Source organism: Polyodon spathula, chromosome 32 (genome assembly GCF_017654505.1).
Source record: "Polyodon spathula isolate WHYD16114869_AA chromosome 32, ASM1765450v1, whole genome shotgun sequence".
NCBI lineage: Eukaryota > Metazoa > Chordata > Actinopteri > Acipenseriformes > Polyodontidae > Polyodon > Polyodon spathula.
The window spans coordinates 3,222,454-3,244,335 of NC_054565.1; the positions used below are offsets into that span (position 1 = coordinate 3,222,454).

The following is a 21,882-nucleotide window of genomic DNA, read 5'->3' on the forward strand; positions in this document are numbered from 1 at the left end:
TACTGTGCACTTATAAAGCCTTCCAGGCGTCTCCACCGTTTTGTAAATGAGATGTACGCAAGCGCATCGAGTATACGAGAAAATATTCAGATAAAACAACACACTGTGGAAAACAACACAAAGGAAATTGCAGGCAGCTATTCGGGAATGGCCATCACAGCAAGCTGGCCAAGGATATGTTGGCTTTCATTTTAGAATTTTGTATTATGCATTTTCTCTCCAACATCCCACACCGTTACTGTTTTCAATACTCCTGTTATCCCTTTATTCTGTCATCCACCATTTTATAAGTGCACATTCTTAAAAGGCTTGCTGTCCATAAGTTAAAATAATTAGCTTTTGCCTTCGCAATGGAAGTATATAGTATATAAAGAAACCAACATTACAGTATTTCCTTGATCAAAGCTTGTCAAACCCCTACCCCTATAGTGTTATCAGATGTAGTATTTAAAGCTGGAACTCTGTCCTAGTTAAACAGCTAAGGCTTGCCTATTGTTTGACAGGGGAAGGATGGTGAAAGCATTGCTGCAGTGTAGCAAAGCACACTGTAGCAATGCACACTGGTAAATCACAGAAAAGCACGGTGCAGCACAGCACGAGCCATAGCACTCCTTGGAAAAAGAGAAAGGTAAATTGCAAATCTGGGTACAGCCTGCTCTGGTGAGACCTGTTTTAGCTTCATCACAATCTCTGCCCCTCCAGATAAATGCTGTCGGGGAAACGGTAAGACAAAACCTGACCTTGCTGATGGGGAGAGTTGGGAACCAAGGCAAAGAAAAACAATAATCTGAAGTCCTTAGGGCAGGGCTTCTCAAACTCGGTCCTGGGGACCCCCCTGTGGCTGCTGGTTTTCATTCCAACCAAGCTCTCACATACTTAACTAGACCCTTAATTGAACTAACAATTAGCTTAATTAGACATTTTTACTTGTTTTCAGTTCTTCAACAGTTGCAGTTCAAGTTACTTATCAAATGTTAATTAAGCAAATTATCAGTTCAATTAAGGGTCTAGTTATTGAGGGCTCGGTTGGAATGAAATCCAGCAGCCACAAGGGGTCCCCAGGACCGAGTTTGAGAAGCCCTGCCTTAGGGGGACGAGGGCAGGAAAATGGAAATAGGAAACAGAAGGCTGCATTAAATGCACAGGCCTCAAAACTAACTGACGTGCGAATGTGTTATTTAGAAATCCATTAAACATGCAAAGAAATGCAGTTTGCTTTCAGTGACCATGATAATCGTTTACTCATCAGTGCCTTCCATTACTGGTACATTGTGAAAAATTGTCAATTTTTTATAGCTTAAAATATGACTACTACAGAAAACATTCATAATAAGGATACAAGTGCTAAGGGGCTCCCGAGTGGCTCATCCAGCAAGGGCGCTCCATGTGAATGTGCCCTATAGCCTGGGGATCGCAGGTTCGAGTTGTGAGCAGTGAGCCGAGGATACACATAATTGGGCACACTAAATTGGGGAGAAAACCAATTAATTTAGTCATTTAATGACTAAATTTAAAAAAAAAAAAAAAAAAAGGATAGAGGTGCTTGCATTGATAAGATTTGACTACAATCTACAGTTAAAACCCAGCATGCAGCATTCTGGGAGTGTTGTCACAGCTGCATATTCTGTGCTATGGCGTGTTTTGTATCTTACAGTATTGCAGGAGCTATGAAGGGGACCAAGGTAACAGCATTGAAGGGGGAAAACGCTTAGCCTTGCAATATTATGAAAAGTCAAGGTAGTTATGTATTAAATATCTACTCGCACAAATATTTTATCAGTATGTGTGTCTGTTGTAACCGAGCTCCTTTAATACAATATTATCAATGGAATTACACTAGTGTTTTTTTCACTGTGAGTTTGTGGTCCACTTTCCCTGGCTTCTTTACAGTGCTGGAAACCGCCTGTATGCTATTTGTAAGTCATGTCCCTGCAACACATGACAAATATTACATGAAAATGCGCTACACTCCAACCGGGATCACAGTTCCCTGCGTGACAATACTTGTTGAAGGGTAGTTATTAAATCTTAATAAAAAATTACAATGACATCCCGAAAACCGTCCCTTTTTGCTGCATTCCCCATTCTACATAGCTAAAAAACTATTCACAGTTAAAAACAACCATCTGACGAACAACATTGTTTGTGGACTTTGTTGAAACGATTAAATGACCGTATTTGTAATGACTGATCAGACTTGAGGAACATGTGTTCATGAACTGTGCAGAAGAATTGTTGTATCTAAAGGCTATCCGTTTGCAAAGCGTTGACCCTTCCTGACAGAAACCCGTACACTATATGCTTTGCAGTGTCCCTTGGGTGATCCTGACCATGACTGGCATTTAAACTCTTCTCCCTCTCTCTCCCTCTGGTTCAGGGTGCTGGTATTGAACTGGCCTGTGCTGTCATTTTCCGTGTGCTGTAGTAGGACAGGCCCAGCCCCACTATGGCTAACAGCAAGGCGATGTGATTCACCATCCCGTCTTTTGGCTGTGTCTGGACCTCACCAGCCACCTGCCTCTGCAAAAAACAATAGATCAATCAATAAATAAATGAGACGCGGAAGTTTATCAGTGCTGCACACGCTAACATGCTTCTCCACGTCATGTGTTGTGGAGTCTTTAGGGAATGTTTTTTCCTGGAATAGTTAGTAAGCATGGTAAATAATTATCTAAACAGAGACCAGAATATAAAATGATAGAGAATCAGTCTGATATTAAACAGAAAGACATTAAGTAAAAGGAAACTAAAGATAATAATTCTAATAAAAGCCAAAACCTAAGTAAAGGTTTACTGTAGTAAACCAAGGGAAAAAGTAAAGCATATTAAAAGCATAGTCACAGCACAGCACACATGGTTAAGACAGTATTAGAAGTCAAACTGCAAAATTACTGTGATGACGTCAAATGGATATGTGAAAAACAATGTCATTGATATGTCTAGGGGTTTTAAAAAACATTGGCAGTGAAATGGTTAATTTCTACCGGACAGTACCGGAACGCTATTGAGAGAATTATACAGTAGAACACCGCAGTGTAGAGGACCTTTAAACACACTGTCTGAAAGAGAGTGGCATGTATCATTAATATGGCCATTGCCAAAGCAGCAGCTTTATTAAATATCTGTCACAAGAGGGTTTTGGTAGCAGGTTACCCACTCTCTTTTATAAAGGATAGGCAATGGTAAAGCATTACTAACCACTCTGAATCAGCTTCTCACATCTGACAGTCTACAAAGAGAGCAGCCGATATCGCCTCTGGTTATTAACTTCAGCTATGAAACTGCTTGTACAACTCAGGCACAGGCTTACTGCAGAAAGATCCGTCCTCCGGAGGAAAGAGATCAAGAATCTCTTCATTCGTATATTTATTGACTCTAAATAAACACATATTAAAAGTACAGATGTCAGTTTCTGAAATTCTTAAGAGAATAACAGCATCTGCTCCTATGAAACAAAAACGGGGGGGGGGGGCTTTTTTTCATAAACTATAAAGCTTCTGGTTCAGCAACTTCCTGTCAGTTTCAATCTGCATCAGATGCAGAGCGGTTAACTGCTGCATCAAATATTAAAAAGGAAATGGAGGCTCTCGATGAGCACGCGGAAGTCCTTTCAAATGCATGTATTCGGGTTCTTTTAGTGTTTATAAATGCAGCACTGTTGAATAGTTTTGGATGGGACCTTCATGAGGCAAACCATTGAGGTGTGCTGGAAACCCTGCAATGGCTCAAACTGCTCTGCAATGGACCTTCTCATTTCCATGGCTGTTAAACTGGCTGGCTAGTGACACCAGGGTAATACCCCGCCATAAAACATAGGGCTTTATTTAAAACCTTATTGGAAACAGTTCTGCCACTAGGCCCTGGGTCAATCAATATGGTGGGCCTCGGCTTGTGTTTCTATTGGCTACCAGACTCCAGAGTTGAAAATAAATAAAGCGCCAGCTTCAATTCAATTCAATAGTCTTTAAATCTATATCAGTAAAGCGCTCACAGAGACTACTTATTCTAAATGAGAAAACACATACCCATTCAGGACACAACGCCAGGCATAAACATATGGAATGTGTTTCATCTTTACTGTCCAGTAATACTGAATATAAAGTTATGTAAGATATTTAATGGTAAACCACGAAAGACAATCACAAAGACACTTAACCGATATAGAATGCTATTGATTCAGCATGCTACTTTACTGCTGTTACATCTGGGTAAAGATCCTAAAGAGGGCGGGTGTAAATCTGGAACCACGCTACTAAATTTTATCACAAGGCCCGGCTTTTAACACCTCAGTTCAGGGTGTCAACACTAAATATCAAGCATTGTACAGCGGGGACTCTAGAAAGGTTTGTTTTACACACTGAAATTATGGTCAAAAGTAATTAATAGCCACAGTTATCATGCCTGAGCCATTGAAGGGTGAAGGTTTTGTTTTTTGTCTGCCTTTTGCTCCTGACTAAAGCTGTTTACGGGCAGTGATTACTCATGAACGAGGTGAGGAATCGAATGCTCTTCTGCATGTGGGTACAGAGTTTGGTGCTCTAGATATTAGCTGAAAACTCAGGTTTTCAATGTCAAAATAAAAATGCATAGCTTTTAAATTGTGCTGCAAATCCTTTTATATGTGTTACTGGTAATGGTGTTGAAAATATACAATTCGTAGCCTTTATTTTACATTAACATTTGCTCATAACACATTCAAACAACATTTTGGTAAACTATTATTGTCTGTTCAATTTTAAATAACTCATTTTAATAATGTTGTGTTCTATTTCAACATACAGTTTTTCGAATTATCTTTTTCAAATTCCTTGTTTGCTGTTAGACTCAAAGTACTGGAGACAGTAATATCCATTGTACCAACAGAATGCAAAAGAGCACTTGAATATACAGCTTGTGGTTAGTCTAAAGAACTAGACAGAATGCACCACAGTGTGCTTTACAATGCTATTACATATTCAAATCTAATATTAAATGTTATTAAATATGAATATTATTAAAGTTGTTGAAAAATTCAAAGAAACAACAATCTTTCGATGGTCGATAACAAGAATTTTTATTTTATTTCAAATAAGGCACTCGCTAACCCTAACCACTGTGCAGCACTGACCTGTACTTACCTTTCATCAAAAACCATTAACAAGCCATCGAATAAGAAAAGATTCTGTTGCAAATGTTTTACACACTTAGCACAGAATTAGGATATTGAAGTTTTTACAGCTGCTACCAGCAAGCATGATAGCATGGTCCTGCTTACCGCTCGCACTGCTGGGGTGCGGAATAGTAAAGTCTATTATTATTCATGCCCACAATTAATAACAGATGCTTTATGTTGTTAAGTATTACTCTTATAAAGAGTCGTGCTCTTTTTCCACTCCAATATTCAATATACCGCATCTTAGTAAGTTGTCCAATTTTCTATTTCTTGTTTGATCATGCTGCACTCAACAACATAGGTTCACATGGGTGTTTTTAAATGAACCATTATAGCCATAGGGGTTCCAACCGTGAACTCTGTGCTGTAGAACTCTCCGCAGTTCCAGAGTACAAGAATGGTTCTTTATAGAATCAAAATAAGGGTTCCAGAATAAAGGTTCTTTTCCGCAGCCTCTCTCCTCGGTAACAATAGGGATTGGCAATATGGCAGACCTGGAGGAGTCGAAAGTATCCCGGAGTCAGTCTGCCCAGTCGGGTGATCATGTCTGCTGCGATCAGTGTATCCAGTGGCTAATGAGCATCCCTCAACATTAGCATCAAACAAACCCCATCAGCTCCTCCTCAACAGTGTCTTCAACCTAATGAGAATTACAGCAAACAAAGAGTTAATGCTGCGCTCCGATTCATCGATCTCACGGAAAACTCTCTAGCTTCTTGTTTGGTTTACATCACAACCTCCAAACCTTCACATTGATTTGACTGCAAAGTAGGATTACCCTGTGGGCCCTGCGGTGATTCTGTAGGGGTCCCTGTATCCACAGCATTGCATTGCATTTCATTCTGGGATTAAAACACAGTGGTCACATTCTTATTGTTTTGCAGTGGGATTAATAAAGGATAAGAAATGTGCTCCCGATTCCTACTTTTAGTTTCAAATATATATTCTCCACTTAAGGTTTATGAACAATTATTATTATTATTATTATTATTATTATTATTATTATAATTATTAATAATAATAATAATAGTTTGTGAGATAAGAGTATGCTTTGTAAGATTATTCATGTATTTCATTATATATATTTCATACATTGTTATAAAATATATAATGAGATACATTCGCCTTGAAACAGAGCACCCAGCTCCGTCTGTTTTGAAAACTTCTGGGAGTGAGTCATAACCAGCTGGTATTGATTGAAAATCAAATATTAAAAATATGCTTGGCTGAAAAAAATATACACTTGGCTGCCATAGGTCAGTTTTAAGCCGAATTATCAAAATGTGCCTTAGGCTGCATCACACTTCCTTCCCTCGACAAAGTTCAAATAAGGCTTAATGCGAAAAATTTGGCTTGTGTGCTACATAAGGAATTAATTTTGCGAAGCAAATAACCACTATCTAAAAACACACAAAAAAACAGCAGTGACAGCGCACCAGCCAAATTCCCTAATTAATATCTATTTGTAAGAAATGCTTTTAATCCATCACTTATATGTTATACACTAGTATGTATTTAAAAACATGTATTCACACTGTATTTTTATTCCAGATTCATCTTTACAGTAAGAACAATATACTAAATCGTTTCCTGTTACACACATAATATATTTCTACCTTATAATCCTACATTTATATTCAGCACAGTAGTCTTTTGTACCGCTGTTCCATGTCAGATCAAGCAGTGCTGTACCATATAGCACATTTAGAAAAGAAAGAGATTTCCTGGACATTCCACAGAGAACCATTTGGTTCCTTAGTTCTATACGAAACAGAAGGGTTCCAAAACAGAACGATTAAGAATTCGAAATTTAAAACATCAGTTTCTGAGCCTCTGTAATGATTTTCTGTATCAGAGCTTTGGTTCCATATTGAACCCATTATATACAGTATACCTTAGTAGAGAATAACGGTCCTCCTTTTGGTTCCAGGGAGTTTCTATATACAGTTGTGGCTGATAATGTTGGAAAACACACAATTGGCAAACGATAATTAAACAAATTCAGATGTAACAAGCAGGTTTAGGAGCCAGAATGTATCAAAAACACATCATCTCTGTTACACAAAAAACAACTGCATCATTACATTGAAGTCACAGATTTAGCGTTGAATTTAGAAAGTCTGTAGCTAAAAGTCAGCTGTGGCTGTGTATTTTCAGGAGCGCTATTAAAAAAATAAACATGATCAAAAGCCTCGCTGATAAATTCTGTGCTTTAAAAATAAACAGCTTTTATCGGAAGTGTGATCAGACACTTAGGAAAACAGTTATCAGGAATCTGTTTGACTGCTTTATAAAGTAGATTAAACAAAAAAAAATCCATTCCTGACACACTCCCCACATATGTTAACAGAAAGCACATCACAGCTGAAGCCCAATTAAACTAAAGACCTGGACAAATGCAGAATCTCACCTTTGCAGCTACTAATCCGTTGAGCAGAAACACAGCCCACCTCCTGCCTAGCAAGACTGAGAGTAGCTTTTGCTCCCTTTTATATAACCCGAGCTCACCCAACCAGCTTGAGGAGCTGACATACAGTACAGAATACACAGAAACAGCTGTCCACATGCATCACTCTCAGCACAGCGCTTGATCTGCACACACGGGACACAGAAACTGCCAGTCTACGTGATACCGGCTCAGGTTTACGGACTGTACATTACCAACCTCAGTGTGCAAGAGAGAGAGAAAAAAACTATCAAATGTGTGCTTCAGTGCCCTTTACAGTTATTGTTGGCAGATGGATTTACAGTATGTAAGATAGTTTGGGTGGGATGTGATATTGGGTTCCTGGGACGTCCTGACATTTACGGGGGTTCGGTGGAAAGACTTTTCAGTGAGGATAAGCCGCATTTATTGGATTTCAGCCAGGATAGCAGCAATAAAAATGTCCCTGTTTCATGCCCATTGAGTCCTAAATAATTAGCATTCTTCATACCGTCTTTGAGCCACGGTGGCATGACCCCCTGCACGTTGGTAATCCACTGCCATGCCATGGTGCCATATCAGAACCAGAAAATGTGCTGCCTTTAGGACCATTCTACTACATTAGCTCTGAAATCAATGTGTTTCCATTGCTCGAAACGCTGAGGTCTGATCATGGATCTCCTTGGGTTTCTTCAGGGTAATAGCATGGTATTATCATTTTAGTCCATTTATTCCAAATCCTCTGTAAGGCATCTAATATCTAACTTCAAAACGTTTCCTGCATCTGACCTATCTGAATATCTGATCTGTCTGCAGTATAGTTTCGGTTCTGTGTCAGTGCTTTCCAGTTGTTTCACAGAGTGCAGGTAAACGGCTCAATGCTGTGCTTTACACTTTCATACAGGTTATGGTGCGGTGTTACCAATTTCATTAGCACTCAATGACCGATTAAATAGCTTAGCCCAACAACAGCTCTGCTGGGAGTTACTAATTGCTGGCTGACTGGTTTGACTGCTTCATTGCTCAGCCAATTTGGATCCCACTCAGCCAGTAAACAAGGCAAACGAATGCTTTTCAACATCACAGTACTCACAGAGCTTTAAGGAGCAGGACAGCTCTGGGCTTTGTTTGAGGAGTTCATCAATGAGTCAGTCAGCAGTGGTATGACAAATGCCTATTCGTGAAACATGCTCCATACTACTTCAAACGCTCAAGCATACATTCAAAGGTAATCATGTAAGATCCCAACTGAATTTACGTAGTTTGGAAAATCTAGCACAATATAAACATCCGCTTTAAATAGAGAAATCTACTTATTTGATTAGATTAAATCTTCATTAATCAACCATCCTCCAATCAGTCTCGGACAAGTCTCTTTACCTGTGAGAGTCCTGCCCCCAACAAACAGATTGATCCCAGTAGCGCCTGCCTGCTGTTCAATCCCAGATTCTCGAGACGAGCTCAAAGCCAGGATGAACCCCCATCTATAGACAACTGAATCTACAAACACCATCACTGTTTACTTCTGGTTATTGCTTGCTTGCTTTTTTTATCTGACATGCTGTTTCATGCTGTCATACTGTATACGGATGGACTCTCACTGGGTCACAGAAGGGATGTCTAACTAATTCCCCAAAAGCAGGACTGCCTATTCAGAGGTATCACAATCTCTTATTAAGCCCTCTAAATAAGCTCAAGATCAATTCTAGTTTAGATGCACACAGCAAAGAGCAAAACTCACAGTTAATGAACATTGACAATTAATGATAAGGTGTCACGCAGTTGTCAGCTATAGTTATCTACGTTTGCATTGATCTTGCAGCTCCTGAGAAGTGCCAGTGGCATGTTCCCATCCAGCTGAATAAGCGTCCAGTGCAAACTCATACTGACAGGACAGGAATGAACCAGAGAGTACACAAGTCTGGTTTTGTTTGTTCCTTTCAAAGAGGCTGTATTCAACAAGCAGTTTGATCTTAATAATTCCAGTAGTCAGCACTTATACAGCACCAATAAACAAAAGGTTACGATCGATACTAGGAAAGTTACACTAGACTTTACGTCCACTTATGATGAATATATACATATATTTACAAAGAGCATTTATTATTGCAAATAATGAACTTCTGGCTCACCGCTTGATTTACAAACATTCCAGTACCTCCTTCCATTTGGCAATAAGTGCTCTGCACCCCTCACAAAATTGGAGGTTTGCTGTAACACAACTTTCTAAAGTTGTGAAATTACAGTGCTGTTTATTGGGCTAATATAATGAAGTGGTGGGTTACAATGATCCCAGTTAAAAAGTGAATGGAGCACACTAGTTATTCCACGAATAAGGATTGGGGAGTGCTTACAGTCATCTTCATGAGGGAGATAACCACAACACTGCAGGTAGGTACATGTAGTTTTTACATTTTGAGGGGCAAATAATAAATAATAATAAATAAAAAGATTTTGTATTTTTTTATTTTATGTAAAATATAACATCAGCTATGCCTAAAAGTTTTGCATCACTGAGAATGTTAAAATTGAGACCTAATAAAACAATTTAATACAACTTCTGTATATGAACATAATTTTGATATTTTATTTAACATCATGTATTCAAGCAAACTATAAAACGATATATCACTAAAGTCTACCGGCAGCCATGATAGTAGTACAGTATTTCATGTTAGATTTCAAAATGTCAAATTTTTCAATTTTTGTCAGTTTTTCAGGAAACTACCAAGCGGTATGTAATTCAATATGCAAACGTAACATTATTCAGCCGATTTCATTCGACTTTATGAAGCAATTAGATAATTCTATAGGGTGACGCAAAACTATTGGACATAGCTGTACTGTTACAGACAAACATGTGTTCAGACTGTAAACTATCTTCTGCTGAAAGAATGCAGCTTTCCTGTTACCAGGGACGCCCCTGCAGGAATGCAAAGAAGTATGGATATCCACCAAAACTGCTAAGCAGGCACTTTCCTCTCTTAAGAAACGTGACATGTGCGTGTGCTGTCACTCTACTTCAGTCTATATCTACAGTAAATAAATGAGTCGACTTCAAGACTGCAGATTTGCCTAACCAGTTAGTTTGCATTAGATATAATTCTCAGAAGCAAGCACTCAGGCTTCCTATCTCCATAGTGCCTCTGCTCTAAACCACTCAACGCCAAACTTGCATGCGTCTGCTGCTGTATGGTACAGACGATCCGCTAGATTCACTGTGTCTACAGGAATCAAAACAGAAAAGCAAACTTTGTAGAGGTGATATTTCCCTCTTAAATATGTGGGTCATTAGACCTTTAAATATAAAGCGGACTTCATTATAAAAAAAAACGTCACAAACTATTTTACTACATCAGATAAAACGACTTAATCTCGTTACAGTCCCTAAACCTCAAACTGAAACACTGCCAAATACACAACGAGCCCGCATTGTCTCCAAAGAAAAGGCGCACTGCCCTCATAAATCATTTCAAACGCAGTATTTTTTACACGGATAGAAGGACAGTTAAAACAATACTGTCTATTATATTACAAAATAATAATAATAATAATAATAATAATAATAATAATAATAATAATAATAATAAAAACACGCATGCATGTACTATTAATAATCATTCGCAATTCTCAAAATATGCAACTTACAGTATTTGTAATATAACTCTATAGGAAAGATTAACCATTGGGCATTACTGCCTTGGCTGAAAAAGCACCCAGTCTAATAGAACTTTACCATGGCAAACGTTACAGGAATGCACATTGATAATAGTGTTCAAAACTTACGCCAGGGCAAGCAGGGTGCAGTTTTACGTTCCTCGTTTGGCAACTGAAGGGAAAATGCTGAAGGGCCGCATATATATATAGGGAGCGGACTTTTTTCATCGGGTGGGGGAGGTCATTGAGTTCTTCTTGTTAAAGCATGCATGCGTTTAACCACTTATGTGCGGAATTCTGTAAACATATATATAATTTGTAATTGTATATTTAAACACAAATTACAGCTGCAATATCTGTCGATGCCGTGTTAAAATGTACACTGTACTGTATATGACTATATAGGTATCGGTAAAGGGTATACATTTCTTATATGGCACACACACACACTTTCACTCTCCGTTGTGTCTTTAGCCGCTGTCAAATAACTAGTAATGCAAACAATTGCAAAGAAGAACGCACCTTATCACACGTGGTATTTCTATTCCCAGTTGCCATGGGTTTCCATATAAATATGAGATTGGTGGCTTTGCCCGATCTGCTCCCTGTACAGATTGTTTTTGAACTTTCTTCTCAAGGGCGGCGATGGGGGAGGGGTGGTACTGGGGTTGGTCTGATTGTGGATTCAGATAAGCAAAGCTTTATATTGAGGAAACAAACGTATGCTTCGAAAATGTGTTAAACATTATGATTCTTACAACATGTTTGATTTATATAGCTGCTGTTCCCACAGAAGAAAAAAAAAAAATCAAATTTCACATTTCATGCAAATGTGTTCAAAAGTGCGCATACATCAAAAACAAACGTCAGACAATTTTATTTCGAACTCATCATATAGAATCTGTTTTTTTTTTTTTTTTGTTTTGTTTGTTTTTTTTTAATTCAATATACGAGTTCTAAACAGAACCTTAACACGACAAGGTGCCCAAGGAATTCCGAAGGAAGCACGTGGTTCTCCGCCCAGGAACAATTGTTCCAGTCGCTCCCACGTGAATACACACAGTGTTTGAACTGGAGCTCCAGCTGTCAAACCAGTTTAAAGATATGTCAAACATTCAATGGCATTAAATCACTAGTTGTTGTTTTGAGTAATTAAACATTGTCATTTTACTATTCACATTTTGTGTTGTATTCGTGGTCTTAAACACGGTGTTTTTTACATACAGTAAATGCAACAAAGTCTAAATCGATAATGTAAGTAATGCACTCCTTTTTTTACGCATTCAGAAGTAAGGAAGATACAGTTGTGATGAAACGTTTCAAGATTTTTGGAGGCAAAGCGAATGGACTAGATAATACGAGAATCTATCTGAACTAAAGAAGGAAAGAAAAACATTCTTAGATTGCATTAAATATATAACAACTATAAGTAATGGCTTAAACTACTGCAGAAAACACAAATGAATTTAACTAGCATTATCTTACATGCAAAATTATGTGTCCAGGTATTTAAAAGTAAACATGTTTATTTTATACCATATTAAAAGATAAATATCATAAAACTTAAAATAATTGCCGGGTCCACAAATATTGTAAATAAATGCCTAAGTCCTGATTTATATAATAATAATAATAATAATAATAATAATAATAATAATAATAATAATAATAATAATAATAATAAAAGCAAACCTGTTTTATCCGGTCATCAGATGTTGATCTATAGCAGTTTAATCGGAGTATTTCCTAACTGCTGTATTTATCCATTAATCGAAGTTAGGACACTTTCTCTCTTACGGCAGCAGTCCAATCATTTTTCAGCAGTGCGACATAGTGTTCTTTCTGCGCAGGGAATAGACCTTAATGCTTAAAAAAACTTTCATTTTTTTTAGACAATGGGTTCTTTCAAAAATATTACTGCACCTCCTTGCTGATAAAACGGGCTAGAGGCCGGTGGCGGGGCACCGTGCTGCTTTACAAGACAAGTCTTGTTATTTGTAATTTATAATGTTCTGGTAAATGCAGTGAAGGTAGACTGCTTTTTTATATATTACTGTTAAAAAAATAAGTCTGTTACAGTCACTGTCGGTTGTTTATTGTTAGTTACAACTTATAAGCAGCGGCACATGTCTCTCTCTCTCTCTCTCTCTCTCTCTCCTCTCTCTCTTGGTGACGATAATTTGACCTACTTTTTCCATGTGTAATTGTAATGCGTCATAAACATTACGCAGAATGAAATGGCTATTCTTACTTGTAAAGTGTGTGTGTGTCTCACATGTACACAGTACATGTCCACACGGGTGTGCAATACGTAATTATGAATTGCTTAACCTGTGTTGAAAAAATTAATATTATAATGTCGTTGTAAACAGCCAACTTTGTTCGTAACAAAAGGCTTGACCTTTCACCTGGAAGTGGACTGGAGACTCTCTCTCTCTCTCTCTCTCTCTCTCTCTCTCTCTCTCTCTCTCTCTCTCTCTCTCTCTTTCTCTCTCCTACAGCGCCCCCAAGCGATGAAAATATGTATAACAGTTATACAATCAAATCGCTGTACAGGTATGGAATTTTAAGATTTAGGCTATACATAGTAATAAAAATATATTTAAAAAAAAGAAAAACGATATCGATATGATTTAGATATTTTATTTTAAAAAAATAGGAAACCACACAATGGTATCGCAAGCCATAATAGTAGTATAGAATTTCATGTTAGATTTTCAAATGCCACATACTGTGTATGGAAAACTACAAAGCGATGGCATTTAAAATGCAAACGTAACATTATTCAACAGGTTTCGTTCGACTTTATGAAGCAAAAGCAGTTAATTCTATAGGGTGATGCAAAACCTTTAGCCAGAGCTGCACATTGTTCAAGAAGAGTAAGAATTACATGTGTTTTTGTTTTATTTAAGCCGTGACTGCTGTCAGAGGTTTAAGTTGATCTGATTTCAGTGTCACAGCACTACACTGTATTCATAAACATGTTAAGGCAGATTTAAATGATCAGATCATTTTACACTAAACTGCCCGTAACAATATCATATACAGTATTTCTTCTCTTAAGGTGCCTTTCCTGTAAAAGCATCTCTTGGTGCTTACTTACAAACCCCATGCAGAGCAGAATGGCCAGTCCAATCTTGGATCTAGATTTAAGGATGCGAATTGGTCCTGCATCATTACTGCAGTTAATGATGGCAATTAAGAAAGTCAATCCATAAATATTTGCGACCAAAATATTTGGCGAATCACACGCATAAAACTTATTTTGTTCCAGAAATGTTGGCGATCTGTTGCAATATACGAAGTATGTATTAGTGGAATTTTATTCTGTGACAAAAAAGTTTGAGGTATTTAAAAAAAAAAAAAAAACGCATAATAAAAGGATCGCAAATATGTGTGGCTTTACAGTACATTTAATTTTTTTTTTTGTATGAACACGACTGTATATATTTTCTTACTTATATGCTGTCATCAGCGGGCACTTATGTTCTAAGACTACAAGACTACAATTGACGTGGATTTGATATTGTTAATCTAAAACATCTAAATAAAGATCAAATAATATTCCTGCGTTCTCTGTCAGATATATAGCAATGCTTGCCTTCCTGGCAATGCCCTTGACTGGTCAAATTAGGAATCATCATTGCGGGTAATAATGCAGGAGAAACATGAAAGCCACATCTTAATGGCAGTTGTTAATAGCGAGTTCTTTAAATGCTCCAATATCAATGGTTGCTGCTATGCCCATTTCATTACAGTACCGTGAAAGTCCACAGCATGCAGAATACCATCCCATTTTAAATGGCCATGTAATTTCATCAAACCAGAAAGGAGTTACCAAGATAGCTTTCAAGTGTTGTTAGCACGGCAAGCATACTCAATGCCCTCAATTAAACATGAGTCATGACTTTGTAACAAATGCCCAAGTAGTTCTAAAGTTTTTAAGATATAAACAGCAAATCAGCTCGATTAGGGATCCCTTTTTACTGTATATTGTAAAGTGGATATATACAGGTCATTAAAATGTACCTGTCTTCACTAGCCCAATCAGACGTAGGACTTTTCTGAACTAAAATGGGTCATTTTGTGGGGGATAGGCACGAACGTGTCATTCTGTGGCCGTTTTAATTCAATTAAAAAATCTTTCAATGCATGCACTTGAACATGTGATAATAGATCTAGTAGCATGTTATGATACTTGGAAAAACTGGCATAACTTCATTACAAAAAGATGACATTGAGCAGTGTCTATAAAAGCATGGATGTGCTCCTATTGGAGCGATATTAAAGCTAGGCTAAGATTCATTCAATTCTCTAACCTCATGGTTCTCAAAATTGGGGTTGGGACCAAATCACTGTGCTAAAGTTTTTAACATTCATAACCAATCATTGATAGATGGAATAGCAGTGGTATCAGTCCAGAGATGATAGACAAAGAGATGTGATATCTTTTATTGGACTAACTCAACCATAATTAACCAATAGCTTTCAAAACCTCAAAGTTCTCTTCTTCAGGTGGAAATCCATCATGAGAAGCTGCTAAGGTTTTATAACTAAAATGTATGTGTAACATATGGATATGGAAAAAATAAATGCCAAAATACTGAATGTGAAATAAATTAGTCTGAAGACTGGTTCACACTTATGCTATGCCACTACAGGAGACACCAACTAGCAACAGATGAGAAAAATGTATCAGTCTCCCAAGGGTTGCCGGTTTAGACAAGAAATCTCAAACAGTGGCTGTGCCGTACAAACATGAACCAGCCTTTACACTACTGTATATAAATAAAGACAGCTGGTTCTGCAGACCTTTATTACAGCTAAATTTCCCAAGTTGGAAACGATGCAAACAAATCCATTATGAGCAGTTTCTCCAAAACTTAGGTATAACAATCTCTTCGGATTAAAAGGGCAGAACACTTTGGAGTAACACAGTGCAGCAAAATCTAAATATTTAATCAATTCAGTTTCTAAGCCCAGATTTGTGGGCCTAAACACTCTACACTTCACGCAATATGTGTTACATAATCCCTGCAACGTTTACAAGAAACATTGTACTTTTTCCATGTTGTTCATATCGCAGTATTATAAATTCAAACATAATGCACTTTATCTTCTAAATGTTGCAGGTGTTTAGCAACACTAAGCAGTCCTATGCTAGCAGTCAACAAATGCTTGAATTGCAGATGTGCATGCCAAAAAAAATACATATTAATTCAAACTCTTTATGTATCAGACCTTTCATAAGAACACGACTTGAAGTTTAATTTTTTTTTTTTTTTTTTTTTTTAAGCATTCCAAAAGCAAATCAGAGTATTACATATTTAAGGATGGGAAAGTCACAATTTAAAATGTTATTTAGCCTATCCTGACTTTACTAGATTACCTTCAATCAAGTATTAAATTTTACAAGGGCCTTATTTATTTATTTTATTCATCTGTATTTGTTTTACAAAAATCTGTGAAAAATAAATACACAATAAAAAGGGTACCCCAAAACATCTACCTCCATAAAAAGATAATAGTTTAGCTGCCTTAACATAAAAAAAAAAAAAAAAAAAAAAATATATATATGATAACATTCCACACTTTTTTTAAAACTTTAATAAAAAGGGAACAATCTTATTTTAACATGGTCCGGACGGAAATTGTTTTCCAATGGCATAGAAGAAAAGAAAAAATATATTTGTTTTAAGCTAATGAAAAACTCTACAATAAAATGTTTCAAAACAGAAGTGTAGGCTAACAATGGAACTAACAGCAACTCTTTTTTTTTTTTTTTTTTATAAAACTTGATAAAAAAAGTTATTTCAATCTGTACAGTCACAGAGAGTACATAGAATTATCAAAAGTTCACACGCAGTTTACTTGGCATCACCAGAAGCATCATTCTTCTGTGCCTGAAAAGGAGACAGACAACATTTAATAAAAGAAAAAAAAACAACAATTTAGTGTAATATACACATTATATATATACACTTTATATATATAATATATAAATTAATATATATATAAATTAATTACACACACAAAGATTAAATTACATTAACAAGGCCCAGTGTCCGATTCAACGTGTCCCCTGTGGTAACGATGGTGTCTTCACCATAGATCTTGGCTTTCAATTGCTCGAGGCTCATGGCTGTACAATTTCTATAAATGCTGTCTATACCAGGATATTGTGACCTACACCTGAACCAGGATCAACTCAAAAGCATGGCAGACTGCATAGAAGTAGGCTTAAAGTTAGCTGCCAATAACACTGGTTGCAACTATCAGTTGACAACAATGTAGGGGTTAGCCTCCTGATTCAATCTGCTTTGATTTCTTATTTTGGTTGTAAGGCTCTTCTGGCCTATCAGATGGCACATCAAAACACTAACACTCCAGTAAACTCTGACACTAGTGGTTAAACTAGTGGTTATTCCTAATTATATATATTTAAGAGTTTATGTTGACAGTACAAAAAAAGAGAAACAACCTCAGTGTTTAAATTGAGTTAATCTGAACACACACCTGGTCTGATTTGGCATCACCATTCTCAGCAGGGTTGTTTCCAGCTTCAGCCTTGCTCTTCTTTGCAACTTTACCCGTCTTCTGTTCAGGGGAAACATTTTAAAGGAAATTAAACCAACCACGCATGTATTTAATCATTTATTTTACATTGTTGTTATGCATAGCCTAATATCTATCCAGGATAACTACTCTTTCCTCTTGCCTAGTACAACCCAATGACTAGCTACCATGATGTAATGACATCTATTTTTACAGGTTACTCCCCTAATGTTTGCTTTAAACTTTGCAGGGAGACAACCTGGAGCATACATTCAGACAGCATAGGGATTAGCTAGACTCATGCAGGATTTGTAATCCACTGGGATTACAAATTAATGGTTACAAAACAATGGTCCAATTTAATTAACACTTTTTAGCCATGCAACTGCCACCCTTATATTCCCCACCCACCTTAACCATGCTTGAACTGGATCACCAAGAGTGCACAACATTAGTCAAAAACTGAAAGATTACATTTAAGCACTTTTTTTTTTTTAAATAAATATGCTGTACCATACCTTGGGTGCAGCCTTTTTTACTTTTGGTTCAGGTTTAGGTGCAGATGGTTTCTGAAAACAAACAAAATCATTTTTAAAATACATATAAAATGTATAACGCAACTGTCACCGGTTTCATAAGGAAACAAATTATTATATTAATCTGTATTTTTTGGGGGGATAGACGGATGTAAAAAAAAACAAAGCACTTAGAATTGACTTGTAAATACTGCATCTGTTTCACATTCTGTATTTTGTGCAAAACTGACACTGTATAATGATGCTCAGTTTTAAAAATGATAAACATTTGTAAAAGAAACTACAAAAAGAACCAATACAAAGACAGCAATACTTACTTCAGATAACCTTTTAGACCGCCTTTCTGGCTGTATGAAAAAAAAGTTTAAAAAAAAGTCAGCAAAAGTTACATTTAATAACAACTCAGGCAACAGGTTTTATATATATATATATATATATATATATATATATATATATATATATATATATATATATATATATATATATATATATATATCTATAACTAACTAATCTAACAGTCCACCGTGTTTAGAAAATACGTTTGACAAGGGCACACAGGAATGTTCTGAACATATAAACCACTCAAATGTACTTAAACACCATGCAATAATAATATTATACAGCAAAGCAAGCATTAATGGGTCTATAGTAAATGCAAAAGGAACTTTAGAATAAGGAATACAAACCTCTATCTTGGCCTTTGTACTTTCTGCCTGAAATGAAAAAAAAAAAAAAAAAAACAGTTGTTACAAAAATTTATAATAATAGTAACAATAATAATGCCACAAAAGTATATTGCAGGTGTAGGACATTTTAGAAGCACACGATATAACACTGTATTTCTTTTTTAGGGCAGAAATCTGTAGTGATGACCCACTAGGTGTCTCCCGTTTTGACAGTAGCTATCTTGGTCACAGAAGCATCTAAATATCCACACTGTCAGAGAACAACCAACGTGTGATTGCATTTCCTGTCAGAAAACCATCTCTGGAAACCACAGAGGTTAAATGTTACTACGCTTTTAATCTCAAGAGATTTAATTTATTTTAAACTATTATCTACACAGAATTATACTTAGTAAAACGCCACATTAGTGCACATTTTATAACTTAAAATATGAAAGCTTTTTTTTTTTTTATTTCCTTTGCATATTAATTGTTTGCATCGAACTACAGAGACAGTGGGAATTTAATCTATTGTCTGTCAAACTTGTAGCCGATTTACAACACTGTACTGTAGCTGAATAAAAACTTGTAAAGAATAAGGGCGGTTTATTGAGAATCGTCAATGTGCTAAACCCCTGACTCCGTTTCCCGCCTTAATTAAGGGTGGATTTACTTTAACAAATTAACAACTGATCACATGACCCGGTTTTGAGCGCTCTCGGTAACGAAGGCTCTCCCATCATCTTTTTGGCGGCCGCTTTGACAGTTGACATTCTCCCGCCCACATTTAAATTCAAATACAGGCTCGAGCGCTGCGCGCCTACTGGTCTGTTAATGCGCGCACACACACACAACCGAAATAAAACGACACTGAGCAGAACACATCTAAAATAAAAGTCGCCGATTACATATACATTTTTTAAACTTAATTTTTTGCAAAATTGTAAAGTATGTATAGCATCGTTTTGTGTTACAGAATGCTTGTACTGATTAAAAAGAGGAAGCCGCCCACTTTTGTTCACAAACAACATCGTCATATTTAATTTTTAAATCGACTACTTTAAGAAAAAAATATATGTAATTAAAAAATACCACGAAAGCAAACATTTTTCTCTGAAACGAACATTAAAATATATTTCCCGCTTAAATCTAAAATGTAAATATTACTCTTTCATCGTTATTATTACTTTTAAAAACGCAGTTGTTCAACAACATTTCATCCGTGACAAAATACAGTCAGCAAAACCGATTTCAGTGCGAAAAAGATGGTTGAGATCGAAACAACAATAACAAAGATGGCAGCTGAAAAGGACTGAGCAGCCAGCGACATGCAAGCTGCAAAACAGGAAAAGCAGAGGGCAAAATTGATTTTAAACTTTTTAAGACACCTCGGGGCTTGAAAAATACAGCTAATTTTAATTTTTTACCAATTTTAAAATAAAAAAGTCACAACCTTAAAGTATTTGTATTTCTTGTAATAAGTAATAATAAGCATTCGTATGTGAAGAACGTATACAGCCAACACTGTAGAAAAAAAAAACGTGGATTAACTACATTATAACAACATAATAAATGTTTAAAGTAATTAAATATAAAATTTAAAATACGCAGTTCCTAAAAAATTCCAAGTCACAGCGCGCGAACCAGTGCAACAAAAGATTCAAATTTAGATTACGCGTTGAGTTACAAGAACATACACAGCACCAATATTTGCAAAACTATTGCAAATACATGTGCAGTCTTTAAGAATATTTCCAAAGATATCGAACGATATTAATGAAGAGTGAAAATAACAATATTATACATAATTATTAACAGTGGGATATATATATATAATATATATTATATATTGATATAACGTATATAATATATCTATATTATATATATATATATATATATATATATATATATATATATTATATATATAAACGCGCTCACATATATATCAAACGAGTGGAGACAGTATATACAACTATACTCACCTTTCTCTTGGGCATCGTAAATGGTTTCTATAGGGAGCTTGGACAAGAAAATGAAAAGCAGAGCAGATGCGCTTGCTGTAAAGCGGGTAAATGTGAAGTAATGGTTGTTGTATCTTTTATAGTTTTTTATACAGAAATATAAGATGGAAACCGGATTGAACCTGATTTTATATTTCGCAAACAGACATTGGCTACAGACATCATCACATGATAGGGGGTGCAACATCGGATTTAAAGAGACACCGCTCATTATTTTGTAAATATGCAAAATAGGGCTGTGTGGCAGTTTTTGTAGAACACTTAAAAAAATAAATAAAAATAATAATGTAATACTTATTAGAAAGAAAAAATGTGTGCTCAAATGTGCAGGAGCAGTATTTATGGTAATTTACAACAAGATATGCGCAGTCCTATCAATGCTTCGCCGTGACAGACATGGCCGCCTGGATTACGCTGTCGCTGGCACATGTTGCTGTACTTCATCAAGTTTTGAATATGGGATATTTTTGGATTACCACTGTTATTTAATGTACTAATATATTCTTTAGTTATATTGATATTTGTATGTCTGTTTGTATCTAGGAAACTTGTGACTATTGCGAACGACATCTTGATAGACAAAACACGCACGTTGCAGACTGGTGCTATATATATATATAGTACAAAATTAAACAAATCTACAGACACTTAAAAGTACAAAACATACATTATTTGATAGCACACAACTGTAACACGCCCACTGTACTTTACATTCAGAAATTATATAACAAGCTCTAGCCAAACCGCCACCCCGTTCACCACATTGGTTGGTCATCAATAGCACCCTCCCCAATGTTGCCCCGAGTGGTATTTTAGTGCAACACAGTATAGTGTCAATCTTGTTTTCTATATACATTACTTTTTATGTGCT

General features: G+C 36.2%; 1 protein-coding gene and 1 long non-coding RNA gene across 3 annotated transcripts; both read right to left on the reverse strand.

Moving 5' to 3' along the window:
* Nucleotides 1–1,464: 1,464 nt before the first annotated feature.
* On the reverse strand, nt 1,465–11,865 carry LOC121303331. 2 transcript variants are annotated; one of them, XR_005947777.1, is made up of 3 exons: nt 11,757–11,865; nt 5,647–5,792; nt 1,465–2,520 (listed from the first exon to the last, which is right to left on the reverse strand). It is a non-coding gene; the product is annotated as an uncharacterized LOC121303331 (long non-coding RNA). The 2 variants fall into 2 exon arrangements; XR_005947776.1 differs by lacking the exon at nt 11,757–11,865 and adding an exon at nt 11,364–11,516.
* Nucleotides 11,866–16,823: 4,958 nt separating this feature from the next.
* Nucleotides 16,824–21,109, reverse strand: hmgn2 (high mobility group nucleosomal binding domain 2). The gene is made up of 6 exons (XM_041234121.1): nt 20,973–21,109; nt 19,012–19,038; nt 18,643–18,672; nt 18,308–18,358; nt 17,751–17,831; nt 16,824–17,137 (listed from the first exon to the last, which is right to left on the reverse strand). The coding sequence occupies exons 1-6, from the start codon at nt 20,985–20,987 to the stop codon at nt 17,102–17,104; spliced, it is 240 nt and encodes a 79-aa protein (XP_041090055.1). The 5' UTR covers nt 20,988–21,109; the 3' UTR covers nt 16,824–17,101.
* Between the last annotated feature and the right edge of the window lie 773 nt (nt 21,110–21,882).